We start from the raw sequence: 24,873 nt of genomic DNA on the forward strand, positions 1-24,873 counted from the left end.
GATAGAGAGAGACAGAGAGAGAGAGAGAGAGAGAGAGAGAGAGAGAGAGAGAGAGAGAGATTCTACCAGCTTGTACAACCATGCATGCACATATGGATGCCAGAGGGAAATATCCTGTATCTTCCTTTTCGAACAGGGTCCTAATCAACTATCAGGTCTCTATATCTTAATATCTAGCAGGGGTCCCAGCGTGAGCATAGCCAGGGCATACACATGCTTGGCTGTCAGGCAGGCAAGAGGTAGAGATCTTGCTCTATTTTTCATGGTTAATGCTCTTAGTGCCCTTGAGGGCCTGGCAGACACCTGCCTGGAGACGGCTGGATCTGATGCTGGCCTAGACAGCCAGGGCTATTGATGATGGATGTCCAAAGTGGCCCTCATTCTTGGCAAACTTCTCTCCTCTAGTCTAAATGTGCTTGGGTGTTTAATGCAAGGACTGGGTTGTAGTTTTCCTCTTCCATCCTGCTGCCTCCTTGTTTTCTTCAGTGGGTCACCTGCCCTAGTGAGGAAAGAGAAGTGTGTGAACCACAGCACCACCTGCCCATGCTTCTGCTTGCTGGTCTGTGTTATCTGTTGATGGAGAACCGTTCCTGTGGCGGTCAGTCCTGTTGCTGTTTGTGAGTTTTGAGGATTTACGTCAGTGTAGTAATGTGCACAGTCATCCTGGGAAACCCCACAGGAAGTTGGTCCCCAGGTTTCAGCACACAGAAGCACAGGCCAGAAGAGATGCCCAGGTGTTGAAGGAGGTCCGGTAGATGTGCTGTTAGTTTCCTGTGCCTGATGCATGATTGTCCCTTGCTTAATAAAATGTATACACAAAACTCTTTAAGTGTCCCACTGACCTCTGAGAAAGAACATCAAAGGGAAGATGGCTTTGAACTCTTAACTCCCTGTTCCTGTCCTCATAACAGGTTTCTGTAGCAGCCAAAGGAGAGAAGCCACCTGAGGGAAGGAAGTCCAAGACAGTGCCTAGGAGCAGAAGTAGGGTCTGGCTGTAGAGGGGACAAGTGGCTGGGTATAGGGACTCTAGGATCAGAAAAGAGGCTGCCTGGCATCTCCCACAGCAACGAAGACAGTCACGCATAGTCATGCTCAAAGGCCAGTCTGATCCAGACTGTCCCTCATTTCCCAGGCGATTATAGATTGTGTCAGGTAGCAGTTGAAAACTGGCCATCAGGGCATGATTCAAGTGTTTATTAAGGTATCATGGCATCAAGAGTATATGAGGACATAGCCATATGTACACAGAACGACATGCAGATGCAGAGAGCAGGGAGGGAATAGCCAGGAGCTCCTGCTTGCTGCTGCCTTAGGGGTTCTACAGAAATCCCAGTGGCACTTGGGAAGTGGAGGCAATATCAATTAGGGATTGTGGCCACATGGGGAGATTGAGACCAGCCATGTGCTGTGGCATCAGAACACTGACCAGCGATGACAAAATGGAACATAAAACACTGGTTGCTCAGCTTTGATACTGCTGACTGCTGATGTGGCCAGGGGCCATCCGGTTCACCAAAGGCTCAGCCAACAGTTGTCTCTCCACTCACCAAAAGTCAAAGAGTGGCCCAGCTCCACAACCAAATGTGTGCCCACATTGCAATGGCTCCGGTACTGTTTCACCTCAGCTGCGGAGATCTCAGGATCCATGAGTGTCCAGCACGCACACACCTGAAAGAGACAGTCTTAGGGGTCTTAGGCAGCACTGAGGGTGGTGAGCCTCTGCCTCACGGCTCAATGGCCCTGACCTTAGCATTGTTTGGGCACAAGAGAGCAAAGTGATGGGGACAGACAACCTGCAGTCTACCATGCTGGAAGGGCATGACTAACACTGATTGATCACATCCATGTGACTACTGAAGCTTTTCCTGCTCTCTGTAGTGGTGACCTTACAGAAACCATGCACACCCGGTTTAGACTGTATTAAAGTAGCACACCATTTCAGGGTTCCCTGCAAGGTACCATGGGACAGTAGTAGCATGAGTCTGCATGCACCTCGACACATTTCACTAGGGACTACACACACACACACACACACACACACACACACACACACTTTACTGACATGGTGCACATTCTTTGCACACAGAAGAAAGTGAGTAGTAGTGAAAACACACCAATAATGGAATTGATGGAGGGAGCTGTGGGGAAGCTGGGGCTTAGAGTTACTTAAAGGCCCTATGCAGGCTCTCCTTTTGTTGGAGGAGAAACTTCAAGTGCAATGTGGTTCTTTATTTTCTTTCTCTAAAGCACAGAGGGCTAGGGTGGATCACAGGGCTTTGAGCATGTTCGGCAAGTACAGTCACAGTGAATTAAATAATAGGGCTGGAACCCTATTAATCTTCTACAGAATTACAGAGCTGCCTGGATGAAGACTCTCAGCTGAAAAGGTGGACATCTCAAGACAGGCACTGGACAATGGCTGACAGACTTGACTGAAGACTGGAAATGTTTTGGTATCTCATAGGAAAAGAAGGCCCCTCCCACTACACTGTACTCTAAGGACAGTTTATTCAGGTTAGGATGACATGAACTATTGTCTCAGGTCACAGATGTCAGCACAAAGTATCCAAGGTGTTGTATGCCAATGGTAGCATCAACAGAACAAAGCACATAGTGTCATGAAGACATAAATTATGAGTTTGTGTAGCAAGACCCAGGCCTCTTCCAGGTTCTTAGATAGTAACTGAGAACCTCAAATATGGTCGTGATGTGATAGTGTGGGGTGAATCTAGTTACAACTAGTTTGTATTGTGACACAGATGACACTTTTTGTGTCATGGTCAGCTTTTAATGAATGACTAGACCTAAGCATGAGAGTAACCAAATACTACATTGCTTCTCTAGCTGCTGAGCTTTTAAAAGCCCTGGGGTGACAGCAAGCTTTTGTGGACATACTGCATTGGTCCTTCTGTACTTTAACTCTCTGAGTCACCTCCACTCTCAGCAAGTTAGATCAATTCCACAAATTGGAAATCAGTCACCTGGAAAAAATACATTCTCAATACGATCCCAGATTGGCCATGGAAAAAGGGTAGCTTGAACTGTCCCACCTAGGTTGGGCTTGCACAGGCCTTCTCTCCAAAAGAAACCTGTGTTCACAGCTGCAAGCTACACTCACTATGGATGCTCTGGAGGTTCCTTCCTAAACTGCTTAGATTAAAATAATTTTCTTGCTAACAATCAAAAAACTGATTATGCCAATCTGGCCTACAAGAAGCTAGTTTCTATTCTGTATTTTATCAGATGTGCAGAATACATATGGTCATCACTGATAATAGGTGAAAGATCTGCTCTAATATGAAAACTAAGTGATGCTGGAGGATGATCCTGACACACAATGAGCAGTGGGAACACCAGAGCTCTGTAGGGATGCCTGACAACCTAACACGTTGAGCACGCACGCCTCAGTAAGTTCCCTGTGAACACACATCTCCTGAGATCTCTCTATTTAATTGGAGGTGATCCTGTCCACCTAATACAGCACCTCATGTGGAATAACAAAAGCCACCTGCAGGAGCTGTGGTGATGACTCACAGGGTAGAGCATCTGCTGCTCTCTCAGAAGAACCACATGGACCCTAACAATTGGGTAAAGTGTGTCAGTGATTACATCATAAAGTGTGTGTCCAAGACACAGCCACATTATCCACACAAAAGACACTGTCACACTGGGTACACCTTGGTGACTTTGAATTCACTTATTAGCCCAGGCTCCATGGAACATGCAGAGATCCATCTGTAGCTGTAAGTTCTAGGTCCACAGGAAGGGACAGAACCCTTGAGTAAGAAAGATAGTCTTAAGAGTCAAGACATAGAATTCAATTTTTATTCATAACAAATACATTTTTACAACAAAACAGGATTAAAATGAATAAAAATATTTAAAAATATTTGAAAGTAAAAAGAGTAACAAGAACATATAAATATGAAACAACAAAAAGAAAACTTCAATTAAAATCATAACAAAAATATTTCTAAACAGCATATTCTTAACGAACATTTAGAAGCACAGACGTATTGCTGTTTCTCCTCTAGCACAAATAATGAAAGGCGGTCCCCCAAGTTGTCTCTCAAGTGCTGTTTTCTGAAGAAGAAAGTGAGTAAGACCTCAATCAGTCAGGATGGCTTAGTGGTATATAAATTTAGGGTCTCTAATAAATGACAAATTAACGCAGAGGATGAATACTCATCCAAAAAATGTTGTTACCATTCAGGATGTTGGTCATCAGGGACTCCTGAGAAAGCAACTTATTCTTCAGGAAGCTCTCTTACTGGGGTGTGTCCAATTCCAGCTCTCTTGCACTTTCTGAGACCTGGGAGAGGAAGGCAGTTTTTCAGACACTGATTTGGTGGGGAAATGCAAGCCAGCTGTCAGAATGCTGCCTTCTACCACCTCAGTTCTATTGGACAGTCGACATGGACATTTTAACTGATATCATTGCTGCTAACTCTGTGGGCAGAGCAAAATCTCCAGCAAGCCTCACAGTAATGTGGGCTGCCAATCTGGGACCCAGACTTATACCAGTGCAAACCAAGAACAGGGCAATGGGAAGAGACCTCATCGGGTTGCAGGAAGAAAGGAGATGTCCATATGTCACCAAGGTTAAAGCCAATGACAAGTACTAATTTGACATTTGCACTTGGTTCTTATCCCAAAGGTGCTTCCTACACAAGAGGTCACATGACCACAGAGTGTCAATTGTTCAAGAACCAAGAAATTGTTCAAAACTCTACATAGGATCCAATCTATCACATGGATATGCAATTTTAGATATGTTATTCATCTGTCACCATTTCTAGACTGCAGCTTCAAAAAGAGCAGCAAAATATGCTTGCACAATAATTCAGTTTCTGAAAAGTGGTTAACTTCCCAGAATACTTGTGCATAGGCAGAGCAATGAACAATTCCATTACATGAGGTGGTTGGCTGGTTGTGAGTGTAAATTAGAAAGGTGGTAAGAGAAGCAAAGATGTATCAAATTGGCAAATTTTATCAGATATTGTTAAGCTAACACATCTGCTCATCCCTACCTGATAATGCTGGTTCTGGCCGTTGATGGTCTTTATCTTTCTTGTTGCAGTCAACCAAATATTTCTGGTTCAGTGCACAATGAAGATGTACCTCCTTGCTCTCCTGCTTCAGGGGGACCAACTTCTTCCTACATGTGTTCTCCATCAGGAGCTGGCTAAGCAGGTTTCTGGAAATACAGTATGCATAGTAAGATCATGCTGGCCCTTCCTCCCATTCCTACTCCCAAGTCCCACTAACTCTACCAGATCCCAGATACCCATGAAGACTTAATAAAATGCATCTTGATACATATAAGGCTGCTGCACAAACCATAAAGAGTTAATTCGGGGAAGAATAAATTGTTTGCTTGGCCTGACACCAATTAGTGTCCACACATCTGAGAAAGAACATGGATCTACAACTATCCATGAAAGCCCAATGCATGGGGCCAACATCAATTAGTAGTGGGCCAACACCCTCAAAGGAGGTCAGTAGAACCAAGAGAAGGTCATGCTAACCATGTGGTCCACGCACTGAATTTTATAAAACCTGGTGTGACACCATAGGTCCAGGTCAGCCTAATAAACTTCTGCTGACTTCAATCAGTACTGTTCTATCTAGAGCCTTCTGAAGATGCCTAGACAATCCTGGGATGAGTAACAGTCTTTTAGGGAACTGAAAACTGAGTCCTAATGACCCTGGAACACTGATGGGTAAATAGCACAAGAGATAGAACCAGAGCTGAAGACCGTCCAATCCAGAACAAAGAAAGTCAGAAATGGCCATTCCACAAGTGATAGCCTTTCTGACCAGGACTTACCTAGAGAAGGTAATCTCCTTCTTCAGCTTATGGTTGTTCTCATGGACCTCAGTGTTCTCCATCTCTAAGTTGTGCAGAATTGACATGACCGCCTCCTCCATTCTCTCCAGGTCTTCATAATATGGATTTGGCCTGAAGTGTGGCCTGGCCCCAAATGATAGAATACAATGAACATCGGCATTTAGGAATATATGAACTCAGGGTGGGTCCTATATTACTCCAGGCTGCTGCCTGGATCTTCCAGCACTCAGTCCCCTGCCTAGCAAGTACAGAGACTCACCATAAACTCACTGCAATTACAATCTTGCAAAGCCACCAGCTGTCAAGGGCTTTGCAAATGCACACTGGGAACTCACTCTCCCTGAATTTATCCCTGAATTCTTCATTCAGACCACAAGTTCTGCTTTTAAATAAGTGGAAGCAGATGAGTCCATTTTCAATCTCACTCCTGAGGAAGGGTATGGTTCTGAATCTCCACTATATGGGAGGTGAGGTTTAGCACAGGGTGGTTAGGGAGGCACAGCTTTCTAGAACCCAAAACCTTAAAAGGATAAGAAAAAGGTGACCTTGCAGACCCAGGAATGAAACAAGAGCATTTGGTGTGATTCATACCTGTTCTTCATGGATCTCTCTGTCAGAAACCTCAGGCGATCTCTCAGGTCATTTCTCTCCTCGGTAATGAGCTGCAGCTCTTTAATCAGCCTCTCCTTTTCCTTCATGGCCTGATTCTTGCTTAGGTCAGTGCCATGGGAAGATGTTTCTATCCCAGAGTCTGTAGGTAGAAGAACACAAGTGAACCTGCATGGGGAGAATGCATAGAGTGTACATAGATCACAGTGAGGCCTAAACAGGAGAACAAGCCTGGAACCCAGTGTCACTGCTAGGCGATTGGTCTATGCTTAAGAGACCTCCTCAGGGGATCTCAGTTCTCACACTACTCTATAGAGACCAAGAGATGTAAGCAGCCAGGTGTTCCCTATGCTGGACATCACGTGCTTACATGTACCACAGAGATGGCTTCTCCAGGATTATTATCAGCTGAACAGGGTACAGCTTGGTTTCAGGACCCTCACCCCTGTGGTTTCAGAACTCAGATGATAAATTCACCATCCACAAAACTTGAGTGATTGGAGACACTCAGATGTCCTACCCTGATACTCTAGGCCAACAACTTTGGATTTAAAACACATTTCCAGGGAGGACATGTTCAACAGACTTATCAATTCCCCTATATGAAATAACAAATGCCCCAGAAGTGCGAATAGGTTACAGGCTGAATCTTGGTCTACACGTTCCAAATAGTTTTGGTATTGTAGAAAAATTTTTGTAACATACAACCTCTAATATATAAAGCAAACGATGACCCTGCCAGTTAGAAGAAATCGGAGAAGGTCTAAGAACATAAGATTATTGCCTGAAGCACAATCTCTCCCTGTTACTACTGTCAGATACCCACTGTATTTAAAGAAGCAATGATAGTGAAATACATTGCTGCCCTGTCTAAACTCAGAAAAGGTGGACCATCCATGACTACTGATGGTGTTATTATATCAATGTAACAGAGCAAATGAACTGAAAAGTAAAGACCAGAAGTTCACAGTATAATAGCATTGGCCTTACCATATCCTCCCAGTGGGGATGGGGAAACTAAAATTCTGAAATCCTTGACTTGAGGGAATTGTGATATTCGTGGAAATTCAATTCTTTTTCAGATGCTCCAGTTGCTGTGGCCCATTGCTAGAAAGGTCAGCTTAAGCCTGAAGCCACCCTGGCAGGAAGCTCAAAATATACTGCCCAGAACTTACTCCACATTCCCCAGAAGTGCTGTCTTTCTCCATCATTACTTTGAGACGAAAGGCCAGACTCCTTCACTTTAGTCTCTCCAGAATCAACGTTCCCCCTCCCAAAAAGCTTGCGAAGACGGGAAAACATGTCTTAGCTTGTAACCGCCAGACTCAGACTGAGAGAAACTAGGGCACTGGTTGACACTACAACACTGGTGACATCACAGAGGATGCCAGAACTCTCTAGGAGACAATAGAATGTCCAAGAAGGGACAGCTGATGTCATGGGGAGCAGACTTTGCATCCCTGCTAATGTTCTCCCTGTACTGAGCATAAGCAGAGGTGCCCTTTCCAGGAGACTTTCCTGGGGCAGAGCCACTGAGCATCTCCTGCTTCCAAAGCCAAATTTTCCTCAAGGCTTGATTATAAAAACCTTAGTAATTCCTATGCATCTAAATGAATGTTTCCTTCCATATCTTGCCCCAAAATGTCTCATCCTAACTCAAATTGTCCACATTCACCAATGTTAGCCATTAAAACTTCCTGAGATTTCATACCAGCTTGAATATGCAGTCAAAAGTTCTCCTGTCTCATTATGTACAGGTGCTTTATATCACATCAAGAAATAGTCTGCATGGTAGGTTACAACATGCGTGTGTATTAGGGGAACACTCATGAAGTCATGTGCTTAGCAATCGACAATTGCCAGAAAATTCCTTAGGAGAAAGAGTTGAAGTCTTTAAGGTTCTAGGAAAAGTGTGGAGACCAGTTGGCAGAGGAAAGTGCAATATTGGAGCCACCAGTGAAGGGAACCTCATGCTGGTGGTGGGCTTCTCCTCTCTGCACCAATGTCGAAAAGGAGCACTGCTCACAGGCCTGAGTAAGATATACCCTGAGCTTCTATCAGAAAAATAAAATAGTCAAGAGATATAGGGGGTGCAATGAAACGTCTAAAATGAGGCTATAAACATCATTAAGTGGATAGAGCAAGGTCCCTGCACCTGTACACTGGGAAATGGCCACCACACCAAACACAAAAGCATCTATCATAGTAAAAAATGAATACTTTATAGAATGCACACACTAACATTGATTGATCACATCCATAGTTCAAATTTTGGGGGCATATTCATGGCCTTAACTATCTTTGTCTCAACTTATATAGCAAAAAATAAGAAAGAACGAGAAAAGAAAAAGTCAAAACTAAAAGCTCAAGCTTCTCATATGAGGATTGCAGGAAGTGTTATATGGGAGTCAGTTCTGATTAGGCCATTTTAGATAGAACAGTGCATAGTGACCCGTAATGTGATGGGCCCTATATAAAGCTTTTTGCAATATTGGAATTTTAACAAACCTCATCCAGAACGTACGGAAGAGGCACCATGAGATCACCATGTGATCACCATGTCCTTACTCTGCATCAGGTTATTTTTCTGCATCCTTGATTGTCAGGCATATAAAAGCAACAATCTGAAATAACTGGTAGACATGGAAAAACATGGCTAAAACTGTAGTTGTGGGTTACACACCTCAACTGTGAAAGGCTAATGCTGTCTGCACAGTCCTTGGAGGCCACTCTTATAAGCCTATTAATTGCAAAGTGAAAGGAGGTTTATCTGAGCTCAAAGTGATCCTGGCCAGCCAGGTAGAGGGCAACATGTGATACTTGAGACCCTGTTTTAAACCAGCACAGAAATCCACACTTCATTCAAAGCATCATCTACGAATTCTCGATTATTTACAATTCTCTCCCTACCAGTTGTTCTGTTTGGAATGGTAGAAAACAACGGGAACTGATCTTTCTATTTTAAGGACCTTGATCTCTCTTTTTTTAGGTCCACATTAAGAGTGCATACAAATGGACATCACCATCTGAACATCTTAGTATTATCTACTCTGTATATATAGCATAATACTGTGCCTATGAAAGTCTTAAGCTTCCTTGAGTGTAGTTGCCCCATCAAGAAGTGTGAAGTTCTGAGTTCAAACCCCAGTGATGCTTTAAAGGGACTAGAAGAAAGCAATCAGAGATACTCCACTTCTTTGTCCTTAGATTAAATCAAGTTGACACAATGTGAACCTGGTGGGCTATTTAACCATGCATCTTTCTCCTAACCCCACTTCCACGAGTTCAGTCCATGGCAGAATTCATCCCCCACCATCCTAGATATTTCTTTGTATATTTCTACAAGAGCCAGGTTTCTTTTTTTTAATAGAATTAGTTGTAGTCAATCAACTGCTGCCCTATGTGAGAAATGATTAGTATCTATTGCAACTTACCACACTGTATTTGTGTATACAAGTACATTATTGGAAATCCAGCATTACTGAGGGATTGGAAACCAGTGCTGTGGCCTAGCCTTTCTGTGCCTAGTCCTGGCTCACAGGCAGCAGGGGGCAGACCTTGAGTTCCTCTTCAGGGACAGAGTGATGTTGAATGGGCACTGAGCAAGCAGAGAAACACAGCTGAGGCAGCTCCTTTCAGTTATCAAACACATCATCGCCTTCCCATCTTAAGGGCTACTGCTGAGGTCTTGCCCCCATACCTACCTTAATAGCAGCGAATTTGCTACACAGCAGCCAGCTCTTTCCTATTGTTCTGTAATACGCCTCCACATCATGGATGCCAAGAAAAACACTAACAAAGAACAAAAAACTCTGACGTTGAACTGTGTGGTGCTGGTCACATACCCTGTTATGTTCTGTATGTTATGAGGTTTGTTAATCTTAACAAGTTCCCCAAGTGTATTCTTCACATAGGACCCAATAGATTCAAGGAAAATAGGAACAATTATGTGTAAAATGGCCTGAGTCAGGGCCCGTAGACTGAAGCATTTCCAACACTTGTGCATGAGCCCATGTGGATTTTGCAATGAGCTGGGCCTAGAAATGTCCAGTACACAGTTGTGAGCTGTTGCTCTGGTTGAACTGTATTGGTGTGTGCATTAATAAACTACACCTATTTAAATGAATTCAGTGTTCCTGTGGTTTGAATCCAGACCCCTTGACACCAGATCTTCCCTTCTGTAGCACTTGGGAAAAAGGCTAAGTTTAGTAAAGGTGACGTCTTGTCATAAGTTATGTGACAAGAGGGATGGTGAATGATCCCTTGAGATAAGAATCAAGGTTTCCTCTGTGGTATTTAGGTCTATACTGGCCCTGTGCAACAGCTTCAAGAACCCATTTCTGATTTTCCTTGGGATTCCCGTGATGATGCACTCAGACAAGATTGGAAACAACCAAAACGGTGGTCAGACTTGATTTATAAAATGTAGGTAACATTGCAAACTTATGTTGTAGGATATTTGATCATATTGTCATCCCCAATATTGTGTTATTTACTTAGAAAAATACCTTCTGGCTGTGTAGTTCAGTACTAGCACCAATATTTAACCCTAGAGCTATTTTTGTTTCTTTGTTTGTTTTTTGTTTTTGTTTTTGGATGAACAAGTACTTTCCTATTTTGTGGCCCAGCCCTAGCTCTTACTTCTTTTCACAGTCATAGAGAGACCTCAAACGTATACTCAGACAAAGCCAGGGGAGTGTATAAAAGGGCCTAAGGCAATACCACATAATGACATTGAAAGTGGGCTCTCTTCTTGATCCACGCCTCCAGCTCTCCTGACATCTACATGAATTATAACTCCTAATGCAGTGTAAATGATGTCTGCGCTATTGCTGAAGGAATCATGAGAATAACAACTCTAAACAACCCACCATGGATAGAATTTGTGGAAAGAGGCAACTGGCAGCCAACAAGAGGGCTCTACAGTTAAAGGGGCTTGCTGTCAAGTCTGATGAGCTTGACTCAATCCCCAGGACCCACGTGGTAAAAAGGAGAGAAACAAGGGCCAAGCTGTCCTCTGGCTTCCACTCATGTGCTTACATGTATGTGAGTATATATGTATATGTCTGTATGTACGTGTGGATATGAATGTGTGTATGCATGTATGTGTATATGTGTATATGTATATGTGTGTATATGTCTGTCTATATGTGTGTATAGGTGTATTTGTATGTGTGTATATGTATTGTATGTGTGTGTATGTGTGTATGTATATGTGTATGTGTGTATGCATGTATGTGTGTATGTGTGTATGTGTGTATGTGTGTGTGTGTGTGTATGCATGTAGGTGTGTATATATGTGTGTGTGAGCATGAATGTGTATAGTCATGTATATGCATGTGTTTTCATGTACGTGTATTCGTGTTTATGTACGAATGTATGTGTGTATATGTATGTATGGACACACAAACACACACAATGTTAAAACATAAAAAGCTCCTTGGAGTATTCACCGTGCGTGGATAAGTGGTGACCATGTGGGGGAAACACATGTCCATGTAAGCACACCTGTTCACATGTGCTGAGCAATGCCCAGCCTGGTCTTGAGCTCACTACCTGCCCAACGATGAGTTTCTGCCCACCTGGTCTTCTCAGAGCCAGGTGACGATTGTTCCTGCCATTCCAGTTTTGTTCCAGTTTCTCATGCCACAAACCTTCTAGCTTGAATCTCACCTACTGACGCAGGAACCTAACAGCCTCCAACCCAGTGAAGTAAGTAAACTTCTTGCTGACATCCTCAGGCTTGGTGTCCCCCATGAGTCACAGGGAGGAAGGATGGCATGCACCAAGGAGAAGGGCCATGTGCAAGGAAGACAGGATCATAAGTCAGTCATCACTGACACCAGCACAGTGTGTGCTTCAGAGCTGGCTCTGCTCATTCTTGTCCCAGTGGCAGAACTTAAGAGTGGTGCATACCTGTCACCCAGCACTCAGAGACGTCTGAGGCATGAGAACCAGGAGTTCATGGCCATCTTAACTAATGGTGAGATCAAAGCCCGCCTGGGCTGCATGAGACTCAGTCTCAAAGCAGGCAAGGAGGAACTTGCTATATTTGAGCAAGGAAGCTGGAATCCTCCTGGGTTCTAAACATTCACTGCAATACAGAAAGATGCTAGGGCTAGTGTGGCAGAAAGTTAGAGACAGAGAAGCCAGGTTAACTCTCACTAATCTCCTCATGCTGTGTGAGCAATGAGGAGAGGGTGCCCTATACACTCTAAACAGGATGGTCTCTCAGACGGTTCAGAAAGCCATGGAGGACTCCAGCAATTCTCCACTTGGGTGTCACTTGAGTCTTATATGTGTGTGTTTACAAGCCAAAATATAAGATCCATAGGTGACTGTGTAAATTCAACATGGCCCAGCCATGTGCTGGAGTATTATTCAGCCTTACATAGGATTCAGATTCTGACCCTTGAACAGGAATGAGAATGGTAGCCATTCTCCTAAGTCAGACCTCCAGGCAGTGCAAAGACAAACTAACACTGTATGACACCACTGAGGGCTGGACTGTCACCAGTTATATAAAGACAGAAAGCAGGAAGGTTTACAGAGCCCCAGGGGTGACATGGAGTCGGGAGGTTGGAGGGTAGGTGTGTGGGTGGGACTGAGCCTCAGAGGAATCAGACATGGCTGCAGAATATGCATGTGGCTGCCTCCCATACCTGTGGGTCCTGCCTCCTCAGAAAGGCAAATACAGCAAAAGAAATGAACAGAGGGGACAGGCTCTGACCTCCTGTAGACACACACAAATGACGTGACAGAATGTGCACACTGCTGCCTTGCTGCAGGAGCAGTTGAGCATCCAGAAGTGTTGAAAGAGGCTGGAAGGGCTGAGCATGGCAGTGAGTTCAAGGACATAGCTTTAGGTCCTGGGGAACCTACGGTGCCCAGGCCCCATCCTGCTGATACTGAGAGACACAGCTGACATTCAGGGTGATGGCTGGGCTGGGCTGGGGAATAGGTGTCCACTCTCACCTGCTCCAGCTTGAAGGTGCTCTGGATTAAGTAGAACTGCAACTACTTGTTGGATTCATTGATGCAAATCTGCTGGAAGCTATTCTGTTCAAAGCCCTCAAATCTGAATATGGCCAAGGCACCAATGGGCAAGCACTGGGAGACAAGGTGTGGTTATAGCCGGGGTCTCCTGGGAAGACTAGCCCTCCTGAGAGGAGTTGCAGCAGAGGGGGTGTGTTTTCCTGACCAGTTTGGTACACAGTGTTTTTTTGCCAAGGGTTCCTTTATTACTTCTTGATGGAACCAGGCCTGCACATATCCAGTAAGCATTGGGGTGGAACCTAGGCTTGGTGCCCACATGCTGGCATCGTTGAGGGTGAAGTCTAGCCTATCACACTTCCAGACACCGAGTGCAAATGCCTGGGTTCCTATATAATGGCGGTTCTTACCCTTCCTAACACTGTGACTCTTTATTTCAGTTCTCATGTCGTTGTCATCCCAACATAAACTTATTGGAGAGCTACTTCATGAGTGTAACTTTGTTACTGTGAGGAACTGTAATGTAAATGTCTGGTGTGCAGGAGCTCTGATGTAGAACCCACAGATTGAGAGCAGCTGCTGTAGAGGATCAGAGTCCTCTGCCAGCCCTGGTGTTTGCAGAGATCCCGTGGGTTCCCAGTCTCCATGGCTTTTCCCAAGGACAGGGTTTATAATGGCCGTCTCAGGGCCCGGAATCTCACAGAAACAGCCTCTCCCTTGTCCTACCTGTTGAGGAGAGCGTGGTTGGTCCTCAGCACAGTCCAGTCAAACAGGGCGCTGTATAGACACTTGGCCAGGGGTCTCCTGCAGTTATGGCCTCTGGACAGAGGGGTTTCTTACCTGGGTGGGTCAACTGTGCCAGGTACAGACTGTGATGCTCAGAGTCAAGACCTCATTTTGTCTTATTTTCATAGACAAAGTTGCCCAGGCTGGCCTCGAACTTGCCGTGTAGCCAAGGATAATTAAACAACTGATCCTACTGCCTCTACCCCCCATGGGCTGAGATTGCAGATGAGTGTCACCAGAGCTGGCTTGTCACAGCTGCTATACGACTCTAAGTCAGGGGCCTCATGTGAGGTGTGTTATGACTGTGCCATCCCCACCCCGCAACCAGGGTTTTCACCTTTCTCCTACTGAAGTCTGCTTAATCCTACTCTGGCCCCAGGACACAGCAGCTGTGGGAGACTCAAAGCCTGGGGCTTCAGCTCAGCATGGGTACACAGCATGGCATGCAGGATGTATAGTTGTGAAAAAGCCAAGGAAGTGCTTCTCAACTCACCCCCTGCAGGAGTGTCTAGTCCATCCTTCTCCCCATGGACACAGACATCTGCTTCCAACTGCCCGACATGTCTCTCTGGTTTTGACTTTCCTGGATGCCATGTCAATGCCACCACACAGAGTGCTGCCTCTACTGGGGACACTCACACAACCTCTCTGGGGGACATCTGAGCCAAACAGGGATTGGGTGCACTGCAGAGAGGTCAAGTCATGTCGTGAAGTACCTTGTCCCACAAAGGCTCACTGTTCAGGTAGTTGACTGGAAAAGTAAGGGGATCCTGGGCAGAGTCCCCATAGGGAGTGTCCCACACCCTGCTCTCAGGTCTATTCCTGGTGCCATGCAAATTCAATTTGCAAGACCCAATGCTCTGGAAATGTCAAGAGCTAACGGAAATGTACCAGGAAGTGCACACCACAGCAAAGGGAGAGGATGGCACAGAGACCTATGCTATGGGTTAAGGGGCACGGAAAGGCCACCTCGAGCACAGGGGTCAGTCACCTCTTTCACAAACAAGGCAAAAGGTCAATGCATTCAGCTCTGGGAGCCTAAAGGGCTCTGTGGCTCCTAAGCCCTGCAGCTGCAGCCAGAAGCAGCACTGAACAGGATGTAAATGCTGAGGATGGCGATGTCAATAAAACTTTATTTACAAAACCAAATTGGTGGTGGTGCTGGTGGTGGTGGTGGTGGTGGTGGTAGTGGTGGTGGTGGTGGTGGTGGTGGTGGTGGTGGTTGCGGACTGGTTCATTTCAAAGCATGCTGGAGTGGCATGGCCACTGAGCATCGGGAAACACAGAAAGGAATGCGACCGGACGCAGGGCTCCCAACACCCTAGACGTCGACCTATGGCACTGGAACAGGGTCCCTGAAGGTAAGTCTGGACAGTCAGATAAGGTAAGTACATTTTATTACAAGGAAATGGGACAAGATAAATCTTCTCTTCATCTCGCTATGCTTAAGCATCTTTAAGAGTGCAGGGAATTCATGTCTATCAGTCTGGTTTAGAAAAGTGTTTAGAGACAGCAAGAGTAAACTCCATGGTTCCCTGACGAGGGTTCCAGTGATTCTGATATCTGGGTCAAAGTGAAAGTTAAGGTGAAAAAGGCTGTTAGGCAGGGCAAAAAGATTCCAATTTCTGGTCTCTTTGGGCTGTAATTTTTACTGTGTTCAAGGCCATGAATGCAGACAGGGTAATAACGAATACAGAACAAGAAGCTAGAGCTTCATTAAGACAAAACGAAAGTAAAAGTTTTGCCCTCTGCACCACTGCCTGAAGCAGGTTTTTCTAAGTAGTTTCCCGAGGTTGGCATGTTGACCATTAGATTCACACGATGATAATGACGAATTCACCTGCTTTTTCTTTTCCTATAATTAGTCAAGCATCGATTCAAGGTTTGGCCCAACCGACTTATTATAAAGGATGATACTGGTTGGTTGAAAAAGGTAGTAGCTTTCTATGAACCATGTATTAAGTTTTTATGTATATTAAAATTAACATTGGAAAGAACAATGGTAGGAGAGGAAGCTGGAGGACAACTGCTGCAAATGCTTGCTTTTGAAAATGCTAATGAAGAGTACAGGAGAGCATTATTACCTATAAAGGAGGCTGGGGATATTAATGCTTATATGAAGGCATGCAAGGGTATCTTTTCTGAAAATGGAAAGATGCATATTTGGCATGTATTGATCCAGATAGAGTTATTAAATTATATGTTTAAATACTCTTGAATATCCTACAGGCACTTTCGCTCAGGATGAGTTGCCTTTAGAGTAGGTTTATATTAAATACAACTTTAACCAAACATTAACAAATTATGAGGAACAAATTTTTCAATTGTTCAGCAAGGCATACAAAGACCTGTTACTCTGTGGGGATATGATTGTGCTGCTATTGTTTTCCCATTAAGCAAAGATAAAGTGGAATATTTAATGCAGAAGTCTGAGGTTTTTCAATTATCCATGATTTCTTACACTGGAAATATTGAATTTCATCCTCCCCATAGTAAATTGTGGGATTGCTTTAAAAAACAACAAAAAAAATTTGATAAATACACTAATTTCTGTTGATCCATTACCATCAGCCTTTACTGTGTTTACAGATGGCTCTAACACCAAGATGGCTTATTGGACCAAAGATTAATTTTGGGGACAAGAATCTTCTTTTGGGTCAGTACAACAAAATGAAGTATTAGCGGTAATTAATGTATTCCAGGATTTTACTCATGATGAAAAATATTATAGCTGAGTCAGCTATAGGAGTTGTAGGAGTAGTACAGAATACTGCGACTGCTGTTGTTTCTACATCTAAGCCTATATTAAATGTTATTCTCACATATTAAAGGACTATTGTTATTATGAAACTCTAGAATATGCATTACACATACTAGATCACATTCAAAATTTCCAGAATCTTTAACACATGGCAATCATATGGTAGATCAATTAGTGGCATTTGCTACCCCAGAAGAACACAGTCATAATCATGCCAATACAGGATATTTACATATTAAATATAAGCTTCCCTATTCTCAAGCCAAACAAATTATTGCTAATTGTCCTATGTGTCAGTCTTCACGTATAAAATGTGTTCCATCTCAAATTAATCCCAGAAGGATGCAACTTAATACATCGTGTCAGATCGATATAACCCATATTTCTGAGTTTGGTCGCCTTTCACATATAGATGTAAGCATAGACAATTTTTCAAAATTTGTGTGGGCTACACCATTGCCAGGAGTACGCACTGCTCATGTTATACAGCATCTATTGGAAAATTTTGCTGTTATGGGACTGCCTTCTAAAATTAAAATTGATAATGGACCAACATATATTTCTTATCAATATAAACAATTTTGTCAACGATATCATATTGTACATATTACTGGTACAGAACACAATACACAAGGACAAGCTTTTGTTGAAAGAATTCACCATACCCTGAAAAGACAAATTATAAAATTAAAAAGGGGGAAAAGAGATGGCCTTATGCAACCTGAATGGAGTTTGCAGACCAGTCCCAGAGCTATATGGCACAAGCATTATACGTTATTAATTTTCTTAATTTACCACAAGGTGAAGTTATATCAAGAGCAGATAGACACTTTGTTGAACTTCCCCCAGAAGGCATGGAACAGACAGTATGGATAAAAATTGCCCAGGATGCTGAATGGCAGGAAGGGACATCATTGTATATAGAGGAGAGGGTTTTGTCTCATTACAGGATGGGAGACTATTCTGATTACCCGGGAGATGGATCCAAGCACAGAATAATAAGAACTGCTCCCTACCCTCAAAGGAATCCAGTTAAACCAGCTACATTCTCTCCTGATGGATGTTCTCAGGAGATGAGGAGGTGTCCTCCATTACTGAGGCCCTGGCTTCTCTTAGTGTCCACAAACAACAATGGATAAGGATCTGTGCAGTGACAACCCTATTACCTATGTGGGGTCAGGTGAAGCGATTAAGCACTGAAAGGAATAATTTGTCCCCTTCAGGAAAGTCCTTTACTGCTGAGCACTTATTCTTAGCAATGTGTGTTTTACTCATGGTTTCTTCTGCTGCACCCAATGCCAGTTATCGGGCTTATATTGCTTATCATGATGAAATCCTACTACTTTTCTGTTAGTAAATATATGGATAATGACACAGAACATGATTGGAAGTTAATTCAAGCCTATTTAGAGGGTAATGAAAGTGCTTCAAAAGTAATTAATGCCTTGAAATATGATGTTCGAATGTCTTTTGGTAAACAGCTAGAAGATACTACCCCTATGGAAATAGCGAAATTATTGGCTGATCAATTGACAGGATTAGATCCCAAGGCTTGAGTTCAAAGGATTTTCCATAGCATTGGAGGAGCTAGTTTTGCCATAATCTTATGTACATTATGTATTATGTTGCTTTATTTTTACATGACTAAACCCCTACAAGGACCTTTAGCTATGTTATGTAAAGTGTTACTTTAAAACAAAAGAAAAAAGAAGGAATTGTTAAGACATAGAGATGCAGCTCCCAGGCAGGGTCAAGAAAGGCGTGGTGACAGATTAAAGTAGGGGCTGGAATGCCGCCCTGGAGAAGAAAATGTTTTTCTCACTTGGCCTTAAATTATGTTCTGCTGTGTCCCGTTTCTGTGGAAGTGGTTCTTACGCTCTCTTGGTAATGGTGAGTATATTTTGATTATAATAAGAGAGGTTATTTGTTATATGAATATTTTTAGAAGAAGCTTTTGTTTATTCATTTTTCTTTGTTTAATCTTCCCTCATTGTTCCTGGTATCCTGGGAATAATGATCTTATGGTATCTTGACAAAATGAAAATTGTAGTAATGCATATTCCTAGCTATATAAGGATTAATAAAGCTTGCAACTGTGTGCAGTTGCTTCTGCCTTTGCTGTGCACCCCCTGTGTCCTGGGGGTATGCGACCATACCCAGGGCCCCCAACTCACTACACATTGACAATGGGTCACCCCACAAAACACAGAAGCATCTACCTTAGTCAAAAATGGACATTTTATTGAATGCATACACTAACACTGATTGATCGCATCCATAGCTAAGATACTAGGGGCAGATCCGTGGCCCAAAATACATTCCTCTAAACCTATAAAGCGAAAGAAAGAAAGAAAGAAAGAAAGAAAGAAAGAAAGAAAGAAAGAAAGAAAGAAAGAAAGAAAGAAAAAAAGAAAGGAAGGAAGGAAGGAAAGAAGAAGAAAAAACACAAAAAACTTAAGCTTCTCATAGGAACTCCGCAGGAAGTGTTGTCTGGCGGTCAGTTCTGATTAGGCCATTTTAGATGAAACACTGCATAGTGACCCTTAATGGGATGGGCCCTATATAAAGCTTTTTGCAATATTGGAATTTTAACAAACCTCATCCAGAACATACAGCAGAGGCAAGGATGTGATCACCATGTCCTTGCTCTCTATCAGGTTATTTTTCTGTGTCCGTGATTGTCAGGCATAGAACAGCAACAATCTGAAATAGCTGGTAGACATGGAACAAAGTGGCTAAAACTATAGTTGTGGGTTGCACACCTCACCTGTCAATGGCTAATGCTGTCCTAGAGACCTCGGAGGCCCCTCTTGTAAGACTGTCTATTGGAAAGTGGAAGCACTGACTTCAAAGTGAACCGGGCCAGCCAGGGAGAGGGCAACATGGGATACTTGAGACCCTCTCTAAAACCAGCACAAAAACCAACCCTTCATTCAAAGCATCATCTATTAATTCTTTATTATTTACCACTTTCTCCCTACCAGCCTTTCAGTCTGGAATGGTAGAAAAGGACTGGGAATGTTCCTTCTATTCTAAGGACCTTGATCTCTCTTTCCTTAGGTCCACATTAAGAACACATGCAAATGGGTATCACCATCTGAACAACTTAGTATCATCTACTCAGTATATCTAGCCTAATACTGTGCTATGACAATCTCAAGCTTCCCTGAGTTTCGCTGACCTAGCAAGAAGTATGAAGTACTGAGGCCACACCACAGTGATCCTTTCAAGGGGTTAGAAGAAAGCTGTGAGAGATGCTCCACTTCTTTGTCCTTAGATTAACTTACATTGACACAATGTGGGTGGACTGTTTAACCAGACCTGTTTCTCACAACCCCACCTTTCTGAGTTCAGACCATGGCAGAATTCATGCCCCACCACCCTAGATATTGAGTTTAGTGATATGTAATTATTATTTAAACCTATGCATTAAATTTTGTCATTTTGTTAATTTTTGTGGTTTTCACAGTCTTCTTTGATTAACTTTCCTAGTTTTATTAATTTATCCCCTGTGTTCTCTGGTATTTTGTCCTTCCCTTCAAACTAAAGTATTTCTTTTAGGATCCTCTACAGAGCTGTCTTACTGGTTATACGTATTTTGCTAAATTTATTTTTAGTGTGCATTAGTCAGCACAGTAGCTGGGCAGCTGCCTGTCCTCCATGGTATCAGATCTACTTTCCAAACAATAACGCTAACTCTTACAGGCTGTGTAGCACCTTGGCTGCTCTTTGTTCCCCTTGGACAGCCCTCAGGACCAGGCTCTCCTCTCCATTAACCATGGCTGCTTTCCTCTTCCTCTCTCCTCTCCATCACACAAGTTCTTCCTTTATTCTCTGGCAGCTTCTTCCTCCTTCTTCCCTCCTCATGATCCTCTCTAGCAAAGCCCTCAAAGCTCACCTCCCCCATCTCTCTGCTGTGCAGCTGTTGGCTGTTGGCTTCTTTATAATCACAGTTAACTGGGAGCAGGGTCAGTTATTTGGGGTTAACCAGTCTTGAGTTCTACAAATTAGCATTAAAATACAAGCAGCATTAGGCCAATCCACCACAGGGATTTTTGTTTGTTTGTTTGTTTGGTTTGGTTTAATTTTCATTTACCTTCTTACTTGTTATTTTATTTTTGGCTATTTTTTATTAATTGGTTATTTTATTTATTTATATTTCAACTGTTGTTCTGCTTTCCAGACTCCCCTCATCAAATTTACATCCCATTTCTGCTCAGCTTTGCCTATGTGACAGTGCTCCCCCACCCACACATATCCATCCCCACCTCACTCCTCTAGGATCTGCATTTGGTGGGGCTACAGGCCTCACCTTGAACCATAGAGCATCCTTGCATACACTTTGGCTGGCAGTTTGGCCCCTGGGAGCTTGGGGATTAGGGAAAGAAGATCTGTTCAGATATTAAAGCCAATGATTGCTGCATTCTCTTCTTTTTCTGGTTATAGGTGAAATTATGTTTGTGTGCTTCTCTTTTTTTAAATTATTGAGAGAAGATTAATTTCTTGGTTTTTCTTGGGTATAGTTTAGTTCATTGTCTTGGAGTTTTCCTCCTATTAGCCTCTGTTGTGCTTTCTTACAGAAAAGAATTGTTTAAATTTGGTTTTGTCATGAAATATCCTGGTTCCTCCTTTTATGGTGATTGAGGATTATGCTGGATATAGGAGCCTGTGTCTGCATTACATCTGCCCAAGATTTTCTGACTTTTAGAATCTCTGTTGAGAAGTCTGGTGTAATTCAGATACGTCTGAATTTATTTGTTACTAGATATTTATACCTTACCCCTTTTAATGTTCTTTCTTGATCTGTGCATTTAGCGTTTTAATTATTATGTGAATGGAGGAATTTTTCTGGTACAATTAGTTTGATGTTCTGTAGGCTTGTTGTACCTTTATGGCCTTTTCTTTCTTTACCTTATGGAAGTTTGCTGCTATGATTTGTTGAAGGTGTTTACTGGATCTACGAACTAGAATTCTTAATTCTCTTCTCTATCTATTATCCTTAGGTTTCAACATTTAATTGTGTCCTGAAATTCATGTATGTTTTGGATTCAATAAACCATACATGTTTATCTGAGATGGGTGTTTTGTGCTTTGTGGGATGACCTCCTTGACCCCAGGCTGCATGAAGACTCTCAGCTGACAATGGGGACATAAATTATGAGTATGTGTAGCAAGACCCAGGCCTCTTCCAGGTTCTTAGATAGTAACTGAGAACCTCAAATACAGTAGTGATGTGATAGTGTGGTATGAATCTAGTTACTATTCTCTATTTTGATATAGATGACTCTTTTTGTGTCATGGTCAGCTTATAATGACTAGAAGACCTAAGCTTGAGAATAACCAAAGACTACCTTGCTTCTCTAGCAGCTGAGCTTTTAAAAGTCCTGGTGTGACAGCAAATTTTGGTGGACATTCTGGATTATTCCTTCTGTACTTTAACTCTCTGTCACTTCCACCATCAGTAAGTTAGTTCAATTCCATAAATTGGAAATCCATCACCTGGAAGAAATACTCTTTTTTTTAAAAGATTTATTTATTTATTTATTTATTTATTTATTTATTTATTTATTCATTTATTATATACAAGTACACCGTGACTGTCTTCAGACACACCAGAAGAGGGCATCATATCTCATTACAGATGGTTGTGAGCCACCATGTGGTTGCTGGGATTTGAACTCAGGACCTCTGGAAGAGCTGTCAGTGTTCTTAACAACTAAGCCATCTCTTTAGCCCAAGAAATACTTTCTGAATATGATCTGAGATTGGCCATGGAAAAAGGGTAGCTTGAACTGTCCCACCTAGGTTCTGGGCCTGCACAGGACTGCTCTCCAAAAGAAACCTGTGTTCACAGCTGTTGGCTGGCTAAGAAAGATTTCACGAGACGTGATACACAGCCCTCGGACTTCTGCTTCAGTCATCTGCACAGTTTTTCCCGGACGATATCCTCATACCTCCAGCAGGCGGGTGATGAAGCTGTCCGCTCTCACCTCCCCTTCAGCCATCTTGTGGGCACCAGACTCTCCTCCCTGCAGCAGGAACAAGGGCTTCTCCATGGTGGCTGCAGCAGCAGTGGTGGTTTGGCATTCTCACCTAGGAGGCCCTATGCCTTTCTACCCCAGTTCCAACTCACCTCAGGCCCGGGCCTTCCCCCCATCCACTTCCCACGGAGCAGGGAGAGCAGCACCCACTAGAAATAAAAGGGAAGCCCTTGGTCCTGCCAAGACTGAACCCCCAGTGAAGGGATTGTTGGGGGGGAGGGCAGTAATGGGAGGAGGATGGGGAAGGGACACCAATAGAGAAGGGGAGGGGGGGTTAGGGGGATGTTTGCCTGGAAACCCAGAAAGGTAATAACAATTGAAATGTAAATAAGAAATATCCATGTAATAAAGATGGAGAAAAAAAGAGAAAAGTGTCACACATTTAAAACAGAAGAATATGGACCCTAATTTTAAAGCACAGCTCTGTCAATTAACTATATCTTTAAGGAAGCTCAGAAAATCAGGCCAAACAATATTTTCTCGGTTTATGTATCTGTAATGTCGCATAAATAATAATGTCCGTTTCTTGCTATTGTGGAGGGAATTAAATAGTTAATATGTAATCATGGAAATTTTGAAGTACCATCCATTTTTCTGTTCATTAAATCAATCTTCCTCATTTCATTGATCAAGTATGTATGTTTTCTTTTCATAATTACATGTATAATAAAACCAGCATAAAAACCTTGAGAATTGTATAAGCTTTCACTTTTAACAAATTAAATTAGTTGTTCTTTGTCTGCTGAACATTTAAATGTTCTTTATATGTCCCAATGCGAGTTTATTAGGTACCTATAAACTTTAAACTCTTTGCCTGAGAGCATGAGTACTATTTAATTATATAGTAACTACACTCAGGCTGTCTTTGTATTAGAACCAATTATATCAGACTCTAAGAAAAATTACTTTTGCTTAAAAGTTTGTGTGTGTATGAGTGTGAGTGTCTGTGTGTGTGTGAGAGTGTTTTTTTGAGTGTGTGTGTGTGTGTGTGTGTGTGTGTGTGTGTGTGTGTGTGTGTGCAGCACATGACCAAACAACTTTCAGGAGCCATTTCTCTCCTTCTGTCATGTGGGTCCCAGGATGTAACCCAGATGTTTGACTTTGGCAATAAATAATATTACCAACTAAATAAATAAATAAACAAAGAAAAAACAAGCCACCAATCAACTTTAAAAGTAAAGGCCAGAAGTTCACAGAATAGTAGCATTGGCCTTACCATATCCTTTCTTTGGGGATGGGAAAATTAATGTTCTGAAATCCATGACTTTCAGGAATTGTGATATTCATGGAAATTCAATTCCTTTGCAGATGCTCCAGTTGTTGTGGCCAATTGCTAGAAAGGTCAGCTTAAGCTTGCAGGACCCCCACCATCCCTCCCCCCGCCTCCACAGAAAGCTCAAAAGACACTGCCCAGAACTTACTCCACATTCCCCAGAACCACTTTCTTTGTCCATCATTTCTTTGAGATGAAAGGTCAGACTCCTTCACCCTAGTCTCTCCACAATCGACATTCCCCCCTCCCAAAACACTTCTAAGACTGGAAAACATGTCTTAGGATGTATGTGCCAGACTCGGACTGAGACAAACTAGGGCACTGGTTGTCACTACAACATTGGTGACATAGCAGAGGACGCCAAGAACTCTCCAGGAGACAATAGAATGTCCAAGAAGGGACAGCAGATGTCATGGGGAGCAGACTTTGCCTCCCTGCTAATGTTCTCCCTGTACTGAGCATAAGCTGAGGTGTCCCTTCCAGGAGACTTTCCCGGGGCAGAGCCACTGAGCATCTCCTGCTTCCAAAGCCAAATTTTCCTCAAGGGTTGATTATAAAA

General features: G+C 42.9%; 1 protein-coding gene across 2 annotated transcripts in view; it reads right to left on the reverse strand.

Annotated features, from left to right (window-relative positions):
* Positions 1-3,915: 3,915 nt before the first annotated feature.
* The window catches only part of LOC134483223 (uncharacterized), a 58,526-nt gene continuing 37,568 nt past the window's right edge, over positions 3,916-24,873 (reverse strand). The window contains exons 1-5 of one of the 2 annotated variants that reach the window (XM_063278503.1): positions 6,443-6,596; positions 5,831-5,974; positions 5,031-5,197; positions 4,207-4,312; positions 3,916-4,083 (exon numbers count right to left, since the gene is read on the reverse strand). In XM_063278503.1, coding sequence (XP_063134573.1) covers positions 4,248-4,312; positions 5,031-5,197; positions 5,831-5,974; positions 6,443-6,549 — 483 coding nt within the window. In that variant the 5' untranslated portion in view covers positions 6,550-6,596 and the 3' untranslated portion in view covers positions 3,916-4,083; positions 4,207-4,247. Of the gene's footprint in view, positions 4,084-4,206; positions 4,313-5,030; positions 5,198-5,830; positions 5,975-6,442; positions 6,597-24,873 lie in introns of those variants that run through there. The other variant, XM_063278502.1, reaches the window with a different exon arrangement.

The sequence above is a fragment of the Rattus norvegicus genome, chromosome 19 (assembly GCF_036323735.1).
Source record: "Rattus norvegicus strain BN/NHsdMcwi chromosome 19, GRCr8, whole genome shotgun sequence".
NCBI classification, from domain to species: domain Eukaryota; kingdom Metazoa; phylum Chordata; class Mammalia; order Rodentia; family Muridae; genus Rattus; species Rattus norvegicus.